This window comes from Gadus macrocephalus, chromosome 2, assembly GCF_031168955.1.
Source record: "Gadus macrocephalus chromosome 2, ASM3116895v1".
NCBI classification, from domain to species: Eukaryota; Metazoa; Chordata; class Actinopteri; order Gadiformes; family Gadidae; genus Gadus; species Gadus macrocephalus.
In genome coordinates, this window is record NC_082383.1 from 5,340,433 (window position 1) to 5,354,403 (window position 13,971).

Sequence of the window (13,971 nt, forward strand, 5' to 3'; positions counted from 1 at the left end):
GTGTGTGTGTATAATATGCGTGTGTAATATGAGCGTGTGGGTGTGTGTTTTGTGTGTATGTGTGTGTGCAGGGTATGGGTTGTGTGTGTGGGTATGTGTGTAGAGGGGGCGGCAGTGATGCATCAATGCAGGCCATGGCGCATTCCGACACACTGCAAACACCTGCTTGAAAGGTTAACACACAAACACACAGACACACACACACAAACACTGAATGTTAATTCAGACCCCCTCCCTGCAAGTTAAATACTTGACTCATCAGAGGAAACGTAAACAAAGTCACCTGAAAGTGAGAAACTCAGCTGCCAATGGCTGCTTATAATTTATCTGACCTTTGACCTCAGACCCAAACCTCTAGCACGACCCAGTGTGCACCAGCTTGGAGTGCTAGGCGCACACACACATTCAGGGGTCAAAGGTTAAAGGGCCATGGGAAGGTACCGGTTGTTGGGGATCAGAGCATCCGGGACTGTCCTGTGTGTGTGTGTGTGTGTGTGTGTGTGTGTGTGTGTGTGTGTGTGTGTGTGTGTGTGTGTGTGTGTGTGTGTGTGTTTATAAATATATATATGTGTGTGTGTGTGCGTCTGCGTGTGTGTGTGTGTGTGTGTGTGTTTGTGTGTATAAATAAAAATATATATATGTGTGTGTGTGTGTGTATGAATAAATATATATAAGTATGTGTGGGTCTTTGTGTGTGAGTGTGTGTGTTATTAACCCGTGTCTGTGTTTCCAGTCTTTCTCTCTGGTCCAGGACCTCTTGCTGGAGATCCAGGAGCTGAAGGAGTCCAGAGACCAGCTGATGGAGAAGGTGGAGGAGCAGCACACTGCCCTGGAGAAGGTCTGTTATCTCCTCTATACCCCCCCACCAGACCCCCACCTCTATATCGCATCCTGGAATCAACTCACGTGTAATATGTTACATTTATATTGATAATATATCCATCGAGCAGATTTAATAAACAAAACAAGTTTGACCAGAGTTGCTGGATAAAAACGGCAATTTAAGGCGCAAAATAAAATGATGGATAGAAGACCAAATATAAAGTTCAAAAGTACAACTGACTTGACCACTGTGTCCACATATTGTAAACCTTATGTAACTTATTTTTAGGTCACTTCAGACAGCAAAATATTTGATTTAATTTTAGAGCATGATCATGGGAAGATACAGGCTGCAAAGTTACCAGGCCTATTTTCAAAGAGACAATGGGTGTACAAGATTCTTATCGGGAAACGTTCACATCATGGGTAGTTAATACAAAGGAAACAAAGGGGAGGGGGAGCGACCATCGTTGAAGGTTTAGTATCGGCCATGGCTTAGTATTGGCCATTGGCCATGTCCAATTCACACACTATAGTGGACATGTCTACAAGGCTGCCAGACAGTTAAAGGAATCAACACAACAAAGAAGTCATTCGATTGGCCTCAGTATCATGCTTCGTGGCTACAGTGGCAATGCAAATGAAAACTATCTTAACACCTTTAAATTAGAGAGGGAGGGAGGCATCTCTAGGTCCAAGGAGGATGTATAGAAATTCCTTTTCAATTTACTTTACTTAAACTTTACCTTAAACATACCTAACCCTACCGTAATCACAACAAACCCTATATGAACACCACTAAACCCTGCCATAACAACACCAAACCCGACCGTAATCACACCAAACAGTACCGTAACCACCACAAAACCGAACCCTACAAACACACGGTTAATTCGGCTGCTTCTGGCTGGGTCGCCTATGCTAAACACTCAGCAGCCCATCACAGGTAGCGTAACCCTTTGATGGCTGCTACCGTGTTGTGTGTTGGGCCCAGGTGAACTCGGCCCTTCAGGAGGACCACGCCACGACGTTGGAGGAGTGCTGCCACCGTGTGGAACAACTGGAGGCCGCAACGGTCAGTGATCATCCCACCATGACAACCAAATCAACTGATTGTTCAACCAGGTCCACACAGATCTCTGGACTGCCGCAGCTTCATGTTGTGAAACACAACATGGTGTTGTCTGTTGATGGATTAGAACGCTGTCCCCTCCGAAACAGTAACAGACTGTACCCTACATACAGACACACATCGCATATACCGTGACATAGAAGGGTTTTGCTACATAACAGCAGCTCATCAGGGCTTATGTCGCTCTATAATCCTATTAGAGTGATTGCATTTGGTACAAAATGACCTTTTGTAAACATGCTGTTTGTTTTAAATGCTTCTTAAAAGTAAAAAACTTAAAATTGTCCATGGAGAGGCTGCAGTTATTCATGGGTGGTTTACGGCTTGTTTACGTGATGTATCCTTGTTATTTGTGGTTTGTAGAGGTCTCTGGAGGAGAGGGTGGAGCGTTGCCCCAGTCCAGTGGTGCTGGAGAACACGGTGACGTGGGAGGTCCTGCAGTCAGCACTGCTCTCCGAGCGAGAAGACCTCCACACAGTGAGAGACCCCGGTTACACACAGTGACTCACTGACGCTGCGCCCACTGGCCCTTGTTTGGAAAGCACCGGTCCAAACGTACACACTCTGGTTGGTCGCGTTGTGGGGACTCTTGAGACGCTTTTCTTGCTATCAGGACCGTGAGATGTTCCCGTCGAGAGTTAGTACTGAGGACCTCGTTTAGGCAACACAACATCGCCACACTCCACACTGTGCTCCAGACAAACTACGAGTTGGTCTCCATTGGATAGACGGGAAAGATACAAATAAAATAATGATTATTCGGGCGCCCCGGTGGCTAGACCGGGTAGTGCGCGTACCATATAGGCTCAGTCCTGAACGCAGCGCCCCGGGTCCGAATCCTTCCCGTGGGTCTTTGCTGCATGTCCTCCCCTCGATCTACCATACCTTCCACTCTATAATAAAGCGTAACATTTTAAAAAAATAAATCTTTAAAATAAAACCTTTATTCAGTTTTTTGAGGACGTTGTGTCGTGTCGACAGAACAAGTTCAAACTGGTTTCATGACTTCCAGAATCGGTTGCAGGAACTCTCCGCCGGGGCCAAGGGCCCCGTGACGGACCCCCCCAGCCCCGCGGGCCCGGGCCTCCCGCCTTCCCCCAGCCCCCCACCGACCCTGCCGCCCCAACCACCGCCCCCTAGCGGCCAGGTGGCGGGGGGTAGTGCGGCGGTGGGCTTCCCCGAGACGCTGGAGGCTCTGAGGGTGGTGGGCCGGCTCAGCGATCGCCATGGCGACCTGGAGGAGCGCGTGGAGACCCTGGAGGCGGAGCTGGCGAGGCTCGATGACCTCCCTAAGCACGCCGGCGGTGCGGCGGGTAATAACGATGGCCGCCCGGTTTCAGTAGCCTTTATGGTCTCGGCGTCTAAGAGCTGAACATAAAACACATCCACTGTAGAAGTGGTGTCAACGTTGGTTAAGATCGACATTTGAGCGTTCCACATAGGGAAAAGGAATGGTTATAACTTCAGAACCTTTAAGGTTAGGGTTTCTTATTAATAATTGTGTTTGTTATCCTTTACGACGGTGGTATCGTGGTGGTGTGCGTGTGTTGAGGGGTGTTGGTGTCGTGGTTTGTGTCGTGTGGTGGTGTGTGGTGGTGTGTGGTGGTGTGTGTTGGGTCGTGTATGTTTGGTGGCGGTGGTGATGTGTGTGGGTTGGATGGTGTTGGGTGGTGTGGTTGTGGTGTGTGTTGGGTGGTGCGGTTGTGGTGTGTGTTGGGTGGTGTGTATGCATTGTGTGGTGTGTGTTGGGTGGTGAATGCTTGGTGGTGTGGTGATGGTGTGTGTTGTGTGGTCTGGTCGTGGTGTATGCTTGGTGGTGGTGTTGGTTGGCTGGTATGATGGTGTGGTAAGCAGGGTCCCAAGATCCAGCAGAAGACCTGTTGGAGCAGATGAAACACCTGAGATCCCAGGTGGAGGGCCTGGCCAGCGACATGGAGAAGGTGAGAGACACACACAGGACCCTTTTCCTACAAAAAAAAATCACACGCACACACTCACATAAACACTAACAGGCACACAAGCAGACACAAGCAGTCCCTGAGTTTAGGCAGGCTGACCAACGCGCTGACGATGTTCTCATCCAAAACCCGATCTCCTCGTCGAGCAAAAGGTCACGACCCTGAGCAAAAGACAAGAAGAGAGGAGAGAGATCATAGTGTCGGAAGTGAAGAGAGAGACGAGGGAGCTAAAGGAGGCGAGAGAGGCAAGAGAGGCAAGAGAGGCAAGAGAGGCGAGAGAGCGAGTGCCTGACAGGGAGCTTGCCCAAGCCAGCCAGGAAGTCAATGCCGAGATCACACAACTCAGGTAACGAGAAACAGCTACCCAAGAAAAGAAAGGTTAATGATGAACTCAACTCAAACTCAAAGAAGCATGTGCAGGGTGTTTCTGTTACTATCTTAGTGTCTTCGTGAGGACTGGTAGTGTGTGGGTGTGTTGATGTTTAGTCTCTTGGTAGAGACAGTAAGTACCGTATGTGAGTGTGTTGATGTTTTGGTGTCGTCGTGGGGACTGTTAATGTGTGAGCCGGGCCCGGTCTGTGGTCCTGTCTAGGGAAGTAGTGCTAAAGCTTGAAGAGGAAGTGAGGCAGGTCAAAGGTCACGGGGAGGCGGATCCACACCTCCAGGACCAGGTCAGATAGATCTACTTTTGAAGATATGTTTGTTTATGTTATTTGAATTAAAGGAAAAAATTTACAGTGTAGTGATTCCACCTGCTTTGCCTAAACCTTCAGCTTCATGTTACCCTAGCTCTGACCTTTGACCCGCAGCTGGACAATCTGCGCCGCACCCTAGAGGACATGGTGGGACTTTCCTCCACGTCTCTGCTCTGCCAAAGCCCCCAGGAGAGAGAACAGGGAGAGAGAGACACCCCGGGAGAGAGAGACACCGAGGGAAAGAGAGACACCAAGGGAGAGAGAGAAAGGGACACCCAGAGAGAGAGAGACACCCAGAGAGAAAGAGACACCCAGGGAGAGAGAGAGAGGGAGACCCAGAGAGAGAGGGACACCCAGAGAGAGAGAGACACCCAGAGAGAGCGAGAGAGGGACACCCAGAGAGAGAGAGATAGGGACTCCCAGAGAGAGAGAGAGAGGGACTCCCAGAGAGAGAGAGACACCCAGAGAGAGAGAGAGAGGGACTCCCAGAGAGAGAGAGACACCCAGAGAGAGAGAGATAGGGACTCCCAGAGAGAGAGAGACACCCAGAGAGAGAGAGAGAGGAACTCCCAGAGAGAGAGAGACACCCAGAGAGAGAGAGAGAGAGACACCCAGGGAGAGAGAGAGAGTGACACCCAGGGAGAGAGAGACACCCTGGGAGAGAGAGAGAGTGACACCCAGGGAGAGAGAGACACCCAGGGAGAGAGAGACACCCAGGGAGAGAGAGACACCCAGGGAGAGAGAGACACCCAGGGAGAGAGAGACACCCAGGGAGAGAGAGACACCCAGGGAGAGAGAGACACCCAGGGAGAGAGAGACACCCAGGGAGAGAGAGACACCCAGGGAGAGAGGGACAACCAGGGAGAGAGAGACCCCCGGGGAGAGAGAGACACCCAGGGAGAGAGTGAGAGAGACCCCCAGGGAGAGAGAGACACCCAGGGAGAGAAGGACAGGGAGGGCCAGAGTGACAGGATGCTGAGCAGTCTGTCCCAGCCCCTGGAGAAGCTCCATGAAGCGTTCAGCAACCTGATGAGACGGCAGCAACTGAGCAGCGATGCAGAGGTAGTAGCGACCACCTGGGGGCGCCCCAGTCACACAGAGCTACACCCTGGAACTGGAGTACAACTGGAGTAGAGCTATAGTAGTACTGGAGTAGAACTGGAGGAGCTCAGGAACCATGCCATAGTAGACGGTCCTATTTAGTCATGCGGTAGAGTAGACAACTTAGTCCTAAGCAACAGATATTGATTTTCGGTACAGAGGAAGGGGTTAGGGCATCTTGAGGTCAACAAGGGAATCAAACCCAGGACCTTTTCGGGTGGGAGTCGAACGCCCTCATCTCCATACACACCTTCCTCTCCACCAGCATCTCCACTCATCACGGGTCTTCGTGTGTGACTGTGTGTGTGTGTGTGTGTGTGTGTGTGTGTGTGTGTGTGTGTGTGTGTGTGTGTGTGTGTGTGTGTGTGTGTGTGTGTGTGTGTGTGTGTGTGTGTGCTTGTGTGTGCTTGTGTGTGTGTGTGTGTGTGTGTGTGTGTGTGCGTGTGTGTGTCAGAGCGCCATTCATAATAAGATCACCCAGCTCCAGGCGGAGTTTGACAGGCTTCGCGAAACAACGCAACACCTGCTGGAGAACCACGACGAGAAACAAACACACCTCCAGGTAAAAGGGAATATCGTCTGTCCGCTGTTCAGCCAGTTATCAGACGCTGTCACACAGTGTTGCAAAAAAACACTGGTCATGATGCTAGTTGTGGCCAGCGTCAGTGAGGATGTCATCAGTGAGGGTGTCATGCTGGTTCTCGCAGAAACTGTACAAGTCCATGAAGGTGCTGGAAGAGCAGAAGGCGGACAAGCAGCTGCTGGAGACGGAGATCCAGATCGTGAGTCGCGGCCCCCGGGGGAGGATGTAAAACACCCTTAAGCTCAGTCTATCTGAGTGACATATAGACTGAGTATGTCTGAGTTACATTCAGTCAATCTGACTGAATGTCTCTCTCTCTCTCTCTCTCTCTCTCTCTCTCTCTCTCTCTCTCTCTCTCTCTCTCTCTCTCTCTCTCTCTGCCTCTCTCCAGAAGGCAGATAAGTGTGCGTTGGAGAGCAAGGTGAGCCTGGTGCAGCTGGACGCGGCGACGGCGCAGCTGAGCACCATGTTCCACAACCTCCTCTCCAAGGTCACGGGTCAGGAGCAGGACTGGCACAAGGTCATGGACCGCCTCTCCAGCGAGATGGAGGGCAAGGTACACGCTAAACTCTACACCCACACATACTTATTAATGCACTCATTAAACAGCACACACTCAAATATGTACCAACATTACACATAGACACACATTATACAGTGCATACTAATACACCAAACCATATATGCTGTCTACACGCACATTCAACACTACAAGCTTTGGGTTGGCTTTTAGTCAACCTGCTGTGTTTTCATGTCAAGCCAAAGTACATAAAGTATCTATCTATCTATCCATCCATCCATCCATCCATCCATCCATCCATCCATCCATCCATCCATCCATCCATCCATCCATCCATCCATCCATCCATCCATCCATCCATCCATCCATCCATCCATCCATCCATCCATCCATCCATCCATCCATCCATACCACAATACTGGTCAGTAGTGGTCTGTGCTGATCTTTCCTTGTTTTGGCTCTCTGCACCGCCCCTTACCGGTCTGCGCTGGTTCCGTCCCACAGCTCAACCGGATGGAGCTTGACTCGATGAAGAAGCAGCTGGAGGACCGCTGGAAGAACATCCGCAAGAAGATCAAGTCTCCCGAACACGAAGACAACGCCGCTGGCCTCACAAGGTACGAGCTGGACTCCAGGGCTCTGTAAAGGCTAAGGAAAGGGGCTGTAATACTTCCTTTCTTATCTCCTTTAGAATAGGGTACACTGGACCCTCCTTTATGAAAGGATTGTTGCTATTGCATTCCCAAATTCCTTACGGCAACAGCATTCAATCCCAATACTAATCTGGATTTGTGCCTGTTCGTGTTCATTCCGTCTGTATTTGTGTGCGTGTTTCAGTTCCTTGTGTTTCTTAGGGTCTCTTCTGTAGATCCATACTAAGAGGACCTGCTGTTTCATCTAAGTGCTCCCAAGACTTGACTCTGTTGGTCTTGATAGTAGCTTGGTGGCAAACAAAAAGGATAGGCATCATGGGGGAGCAATTGTCGACACATCGTCGGAGGAATTACTGATGGAGGCTCGACCAATCGTAGCCAGTGTTAGCCGTGCATGAACACGATTTCTCTCTTTGTTTCATAGTTGTGTTCCTTAATATACTATATGCTGTACAAACTAATTTATTATTTATATTATTCATGTTCCAGACAGCTGGTGGCCAGGTTCCACTGCATCTCGTGCTCGCGCCCAGTGGAAATGACTGCACCGTGAGTCCAAGTGCGCCCACCACACACTCCACGGCACATGTTTGACTGCCCTCTTTCTCTCTGTATCTCTGTCTGTCACCCTCTCGCTCCATTTTTGCTCTCTCGCTCACCTTATTGTAAAACCCTGGGTGCTGTACCTCCCCTAACCAGTGGGGGGCAGCAGAGCCCACCACAACCCTACTTTGTACAAAAAACACCACATTTGAAACAATAATGTATATAATTAAGTAGCTACTGTAGGTACTGTCTAACCCCTACCTGCTACTTAAAGACCTGTAACTGTACTATATATCCCTTATCTGTACCTTAAAGACCTGTCAATGTAAACCACTACCTGGTACTTAAAGACCTGTCACTGTACTGTCTAACCCCTACCAGCAACTTTAATGCCTGTCTCTGTACTGTCAAACCCTTACCTGCTACTTAACGACCTGCCACTGTACAATCCAACCCCTATCAGGTCCTTAAAGAGCAGTAACTGTACTATCTAACCCACACCTGCCCCTACATGACCCGTCCTTGTGCTGACGCGCTCCCCTTTACCTGCGCCCAGTGGGCGTGTCCCTGGGATCGGGGACTATGGCTACGTCACCATGTCCCGCCCCTGCGGGGGTCACCACACCGTCACCCAGCCCATCCGGCGCTCTGCCCGCTTCCAGCACTTCAGGCACTTCTACCAGGCGGATACGGAGGCCCTGCCCGTGCACCCCGCCGAACTCAAACTACAGGTGGGGTCGGTATAGACAACTTAACAGTATAATGTATAGATATGTGAACAAATATTAAAGTAGTTAGTAGCCATTACTGGGTGGTGGGGAGTTTAGGTGGGTGAGGTGAGTTACATTGTGCCCACGCACAAACATGTTGAACAGAATGTGGCCGATCGCAGCTGTGATTGGCTACCCCAGTCGGTGATGTGTGTGTGTCTGTGTGCGTTTGGGATTGGTCAGGGAGAGGAGGATATCCTAGGATTGGCCGGACAGATCTACAAGGGTCGCCTCAACGCCAAGGCCCCCCGGACCACGGACCAACACCTGCCCAGCCTCTCGCCCAGAGAGAGTACGTCCTCCTCAACAGCTTTATTTATAGTCCGGACGTTACGAGGACGGTCACATTGGTGCCCCAGTCCGGACGGCCTCTGGGTCATGTGACATCAACAGTCCAACAACCATCCGTCATATGAAAACCATTAACTTAACTAACCACCATACCGCATCGCAATCATCTGTCATCTAACTCTGAAATACGTTTAGCGAACAGGATAGTGTTCGCTGAACGTGAGGGTGTTCACTCCCAGCTAAAAGGCTCTAAGGTTCTGAACGTCCACAGTCTCCCTGAATGCATCCTCGAGCAAGATACCCCCTAGCCACTAACTGCTGCTTCCTGACCTGTCTCTGTACTGTCCAACCCCTACCTGCTGCTTAATGACCTTTCTCTGTACTGTCTAACCACTACCCGCTCCTTAATGACCCGTCTCTGTACTGTCAAACCCCTACCTGCTCCTGAATGACCTGTCTCTGTACTGTCAAACCCCTACCTGCTCCTGAATGACCTGTCTCTGTACTGTCTAACCCCTACCTGCTCCTGAATGACCTGTCTCTGTACTGTCCAACCCCTACCGGCTCCTTCATGACATGGATCTGAATTGACTGGAAGCAGCTTGAGATAAAAGCGTCTGCTGAAGGACTTTGATTAACCTCAGTGTTGGGAGCAATGCATGTTGGGAGTAAGGGGGAGGTTGCGAGAGTGTGATTGTGTGTGTGTTCCGGTTGAGGTCAGTCTTGGGGGGAAAGAGACCATTACTGAACAGAAAGGAGAAGTGAGCATGTTGCAACAGTTACGGGAAGGGAGTAACCCAGGGTTTGGTGTAGTTCCATGCCAGCGCACCATTGTTGTGTGTGTGATCATTATCTTTTTGAGGACAGCGTCTGGTACCCATGCAAACAGCCCCCCGTATAAGACCAGGTGCGCAGAAAGTCCAGGTCCTCAGAAAGACCAGGACCTAATAAGTTCATGTACCCATTAAGATCATTCAGACTAATTTTTCATATGACCACCATTTTGTTTGTGCGCCTCATTTCTCAGGCTTATGTGGACTATGTCTGGTACCCACAGATGTATACTAGTGTATGTGCGTATATTGCCTGAATGTTTTACAGCCTGTATGGTTCTTGTTATGCTCCTATAGAAAGTTTGGATTTTTGTCTTCATGTGACCTTGTTGCTATGACGACCACAGGCATGAGTAAAAGTGGAGACGGCCGAGTTCAGCGTTCCAAGTCCCAGATGTCCTGTACCGCCCCGGGACCCGGCTACGGAGCTCCGACCCACCCACAGAGCACCAAGGCAGGCCGCCGTCGCATCGGTGAGTCCCGACCCATCGGCTAAACACTCTCGGCCCGAAAAAGACTCTGGGTTCAAACCCCCAATGTCCCTACTTGACCTGTAGGTCCGTCTTAAAGGTGACGCATTATACCCCCATGTGTGAGTGTGATCAGCTGTTACAAGCCGTGATATCACTAGTGGGCATGTCCAACTAGATGTATGACGGATAGATGTCTGCTACAGTCCACTGGGTAGGCTGGTAGACTGATCTATCCAGCACACAGCTAGGTGGACACGCCCACTTGTGATGTAAGAAGAGGCTGAGCATACTCACACCTGGTGGTATCATAGGTCACATTTAATAAACTTGTTCTTGCATCTCAAGTTGCTTGTGGGGCTGTACAATGACCGTTGTACGGAGGAGGAAGTCTTCCCCCGGAAACTGTTATCTGTTATTCGCCTACAATCGGAAGCGCAGATATATTATATAATTATAATCATAAACCAACCGCCCCGTCCCCCGTTAGACATGAATAACCTTTGACCTTGTGACCTCCAGGTTCTGCTGGTTCGGGGCGGGCCTGGCCGGTGTCTGCGGCGGACGACCTGGGTTCACTAGCGCAGAGCAGCGGAGAGCTACAGCGCCGGGCCCCCGTCACCGAGCTCCATGTTGACCTCCGACCCCCTGATGAGGAGGGGCCTGGGACCAACCTGTAGGCGGGGGTTGAGTGGTGGAGTGGTTTGTGTGTGTAGGGGAGGGGGGGGGGCTGCAGTGTTGTGATTAAAATATAAAAAATGTTTTTTAAAGGTTTTTAAATAAACTGCACCAGAAGACTTTTCTCCAGGAGAATTATTGTTTTTTTCAATTCAAAATAAATCACACATATACAGCGTGGAGGAGCGTGTTCTCGGGGGCCTAGGGGCTGATTGAGGTGGACCTGGGTAATTTTAGAAATTCCTTATAAAGAGTTGAATGGGTAACTTGTCTATCATGGCTAACGAAGCTAATATTGCTAACAACAGCAGGGCTTGTACTGCTAACATGCCACACTAACTCCAAAAATGACAGGGCTAACATGGATAACATCGATTTTGCTACACGTGTTTCATGATTTTGCTGCGTGTCTGTGTTTATGTGTGTGTTGGTGATGGATGGGATATACACTACACTGCGTAGCATGTGACCACAATGCTATGTTTAACTTTAGCTTCCAATACAGCGTGCTGCTTTACCACTTCCTGTGGTACGAGGCTGTGTGTGTAAGTGTTTCAGAGAAAGAATGAACAAGTTTTACTAGCGCTTTGGGGAATTTGACCTGTAACCTAACCCCATCATTTCCAGGTAACGGTACAGTATTACTCGATGTCGGACAACACGTAATGTTGACTAACCTTAGTAATAAAGTATCCGTTTCATCTCACACTGATCAGTCCTTACAGATTACCTGATTGGCTGAAGGTCAGGTCACCTGACCTTCAGCCAATCAGGTAATCTGTAACGGGAAGGAAATAACTCCTGACTCAGGTGTTATGTCCTTCCCGTCATGTAGTGTCCACCTTTTACAACACACTACTGTAGCCCCTCTGGCCCTCACTATGTGCCCTGTTACTCACTACTGTTGACCCTCTGGTTCTCACTTAGCACACTTGCAATCTACTGTAGCCCTTCTGGTCCCCACTGTACACACTGTTTCAATATTTCTTTATTTTCCAGGGACAATGCACAGCTCATTTGCAGTACCAGTTAGCTATAAGCTAATTTATATCTGTAGCCCCTGCGTCTGGTAGCCACATTTATTCACACTTATACACTAATGTCTCCCCGCTGCTCCTCACTGAGCACACTACTGTCTCCCCTCTGGTTCTCCCCATGCACACTTACACACTACTTTAGCCCTTATGGTCACTTGCCACACTGTCTTCCATCTGGTCCTCTCTATGCACTGTTACTCACTTCTGTCTCCCCCCCTTGTCCTCACTATGCACTGTTACTCACTAGTGTTTCACCCTGGCCCTCACTATGCACTTACTCACTACTGTCGCCCCTCTGGTGCTCAATGTACACGACTAATCTCTCCTGCTCCTCTGCTTTAGACACATTTTGAAATGCTCATAGATTTCCAAACATCCATTTCCTCATTCGGTTGCACCAGTTCAGCCAGCTCTTTTTGAAAAAATGGCGAAACAGAGGGTGAGAGAGAGTGAGTCAGTGTGTTTTTAAAAGGGCCTTGCCCTTTTGTGCAGTTGCTAACATAACCACAACAGAGTGGCTCCCGTGTAAACTGTTTAATCTCAACCATCATTCAGCGTCGACCAGCACCTACGCCTAGTCTTTTGATTACCATTACGGGTTATTATTATTATTATGAAGCAACAGGATGAGGCGCGAGAGCTGGGAGAGAGGAGCATAGTGATAATAACCACCACGCGTGGGTCGTCATACTGTGTTTTTATTAAACATAAATACAAATTATTTCGGCAGGGGGGAAATGAACCGGTGAGAGGGAAGAATAGAGTCTGTATAAAAAAAGAGGATACCCAGAAAATGAGGACGTTCTGAGGAGTCCATGAGAAACCATAGGCCAGAACCAGACCCCCCCCCACAAACATCACCCTGACAACCGTGGTGGTGTCTAACAGGTCACAGGTAAGAAGCTACAGGGAGACTGCTTGAAACCGTCCACACGTCCTCCACAACAAAGAAAAAACACCCAGATGTCCTGAACTGATAATGAGGATGATGGCTCCGGGCGGCCTTCCACACCAGCCCCCACCTCTGGTCAGGTCTTAAAGAAAATGTATGGACAAGATTTAGGCCCAATCCCATTTCTACCCCTTACCCCTCCCCCTTGTTTTGAAGGGGTAAGGGGTAGAAATGGGATTGGGCCTAAATCTTGTCCATACATTTTCTTAGGCCCAATCCCATTTACCCCTTCCCCTTCCCCCTTCAAAACAAGGGGGAGGGGTAAGGGGAAGGGGTAAGGGTTAGAAATGGGATTGGGCCTTAATAGAGGCACCGTTCTAGGGGTTGTAGTCAGAGTTCATGTAGGGTGGCGGAAACGGGGGTCCACCGTTTGTCCCCGCCTGCTTGAACCTTCCATGGTAGTGTGGTCGCCACGGGGATGCAGTCAACTGCTTCAGTTGGTCTGGATGGGGGGCTTTGTGGAAAATTGTGACCTAAAACACACGCTCGCCCCCCGCCTGGGTCCATATAAGGAGTGTACTTCCTGCTGGGGGCGGTCCTTTCCAAGTCATCGCCCGGTTGAATGTGTAAACTCTCCAGGCGGTACAGCGGAGATCTAGACAGCGACGTATCGCCGCTCTCGTTTTTTTTTGGCAGGATGGACATGGGATGGAGCACACAGAGAGATGTGTGTCTCTTGGAGAGCCAGGATGCTGTAAGCAAGTTGAGGAATCAGAATACAGGAGGCCTCGCCCATTCAGTCTGTGCCCAATCACAGCGAGGTAGGTGCGGTTGAGTCTACAGGTTGTGTGGAAACCGTTAATTGTATCGCCGAGTGGACCTCCCATTGGCAGCACATTTGGGCAGTCCAAATGTTCTGGTGTCCCTCCAACAGCATCAACCGTTGGGGGAGGTTCTGATGCAGTCGTAAGCTGTGTATTGCATTTCATT

At 49.8% G+C, this 13,971-nt stretch overlaps 1 protein-coding gene across 2 annotated transcripts in view; it reads left to right on the plus strand.

Annotated features, from left to right (window-relative positions):
- Nucleotides 1-11,187, plus strand: part of LOC132445683 (uncharacterized protein C16orf96) — a 14,894-nt gene extending 3,707 nt beyond the window's left edge. Inside the window, exons 2-18 of one of the 2 annotated variants that reach the window (XM_060035799.1) lie at nt 734-838; nt 1,817-1,897; nt 2,318-2,431; nt 2,979-3,267; nt 3,809-3,894; nt 4,065-4,258; nt 4,505-4,583; nt 4,722-5,669; nt 6,163-6,270; nt 6,416-6,490; nt 6,683-6,847; nt 7,316-7,428; nt 7,954-8,013; nt 8,567-8,741; nt 8,964-9,072; nt 10,252-10,377; nt 10,897-11,187. In XM_060035799.1, the coding sequence (XP_059891782.1) occupies nt 734-838; nt 1,817-1,897; nt 2,318-2,431; nt 2,979-3,267; nt 3,809-3,894; nt 4,065-4,258; nt 4,505-4,583; nt 4,722-5,669; nt 6,163-6,270; nt 6,416-6,490; nt 6,683-6,847; nt 7,316-7,428; nt 7,954-8,013; nt 8,567-8,741; nt 8,964-9,072; nt 10,252-10,377; nt 10,897-11,054 (2,985 nt within the window). In that variant the 3' untranslated portion in view covers nt 11,055-11,187. The remainder of the gene's footprint in view (nt 1-733; nt 839-1,816; nt 1,898-2,317; nt 2,432-2,978; nt 3,268-3,808; nt 3,895-4,064; nt 4,259-4,504; nt 4,584-4,721; nt 5,670-6,162; nt 6,271-6,415; nt 6,491-6,682; nt 6,848-7,315; nt 7,429-7,953; nt 8,014-8,566; nt 8,742-8,963; nt 9,073-10,251; nt 10,378-10,896) is intronic. The other variant, XM_060035807.1, reaches the window with a different exon arrangement.
- The last annotated feature ends 2,784 nt before the right edge of the window (nt 11,188-13,971 follow it).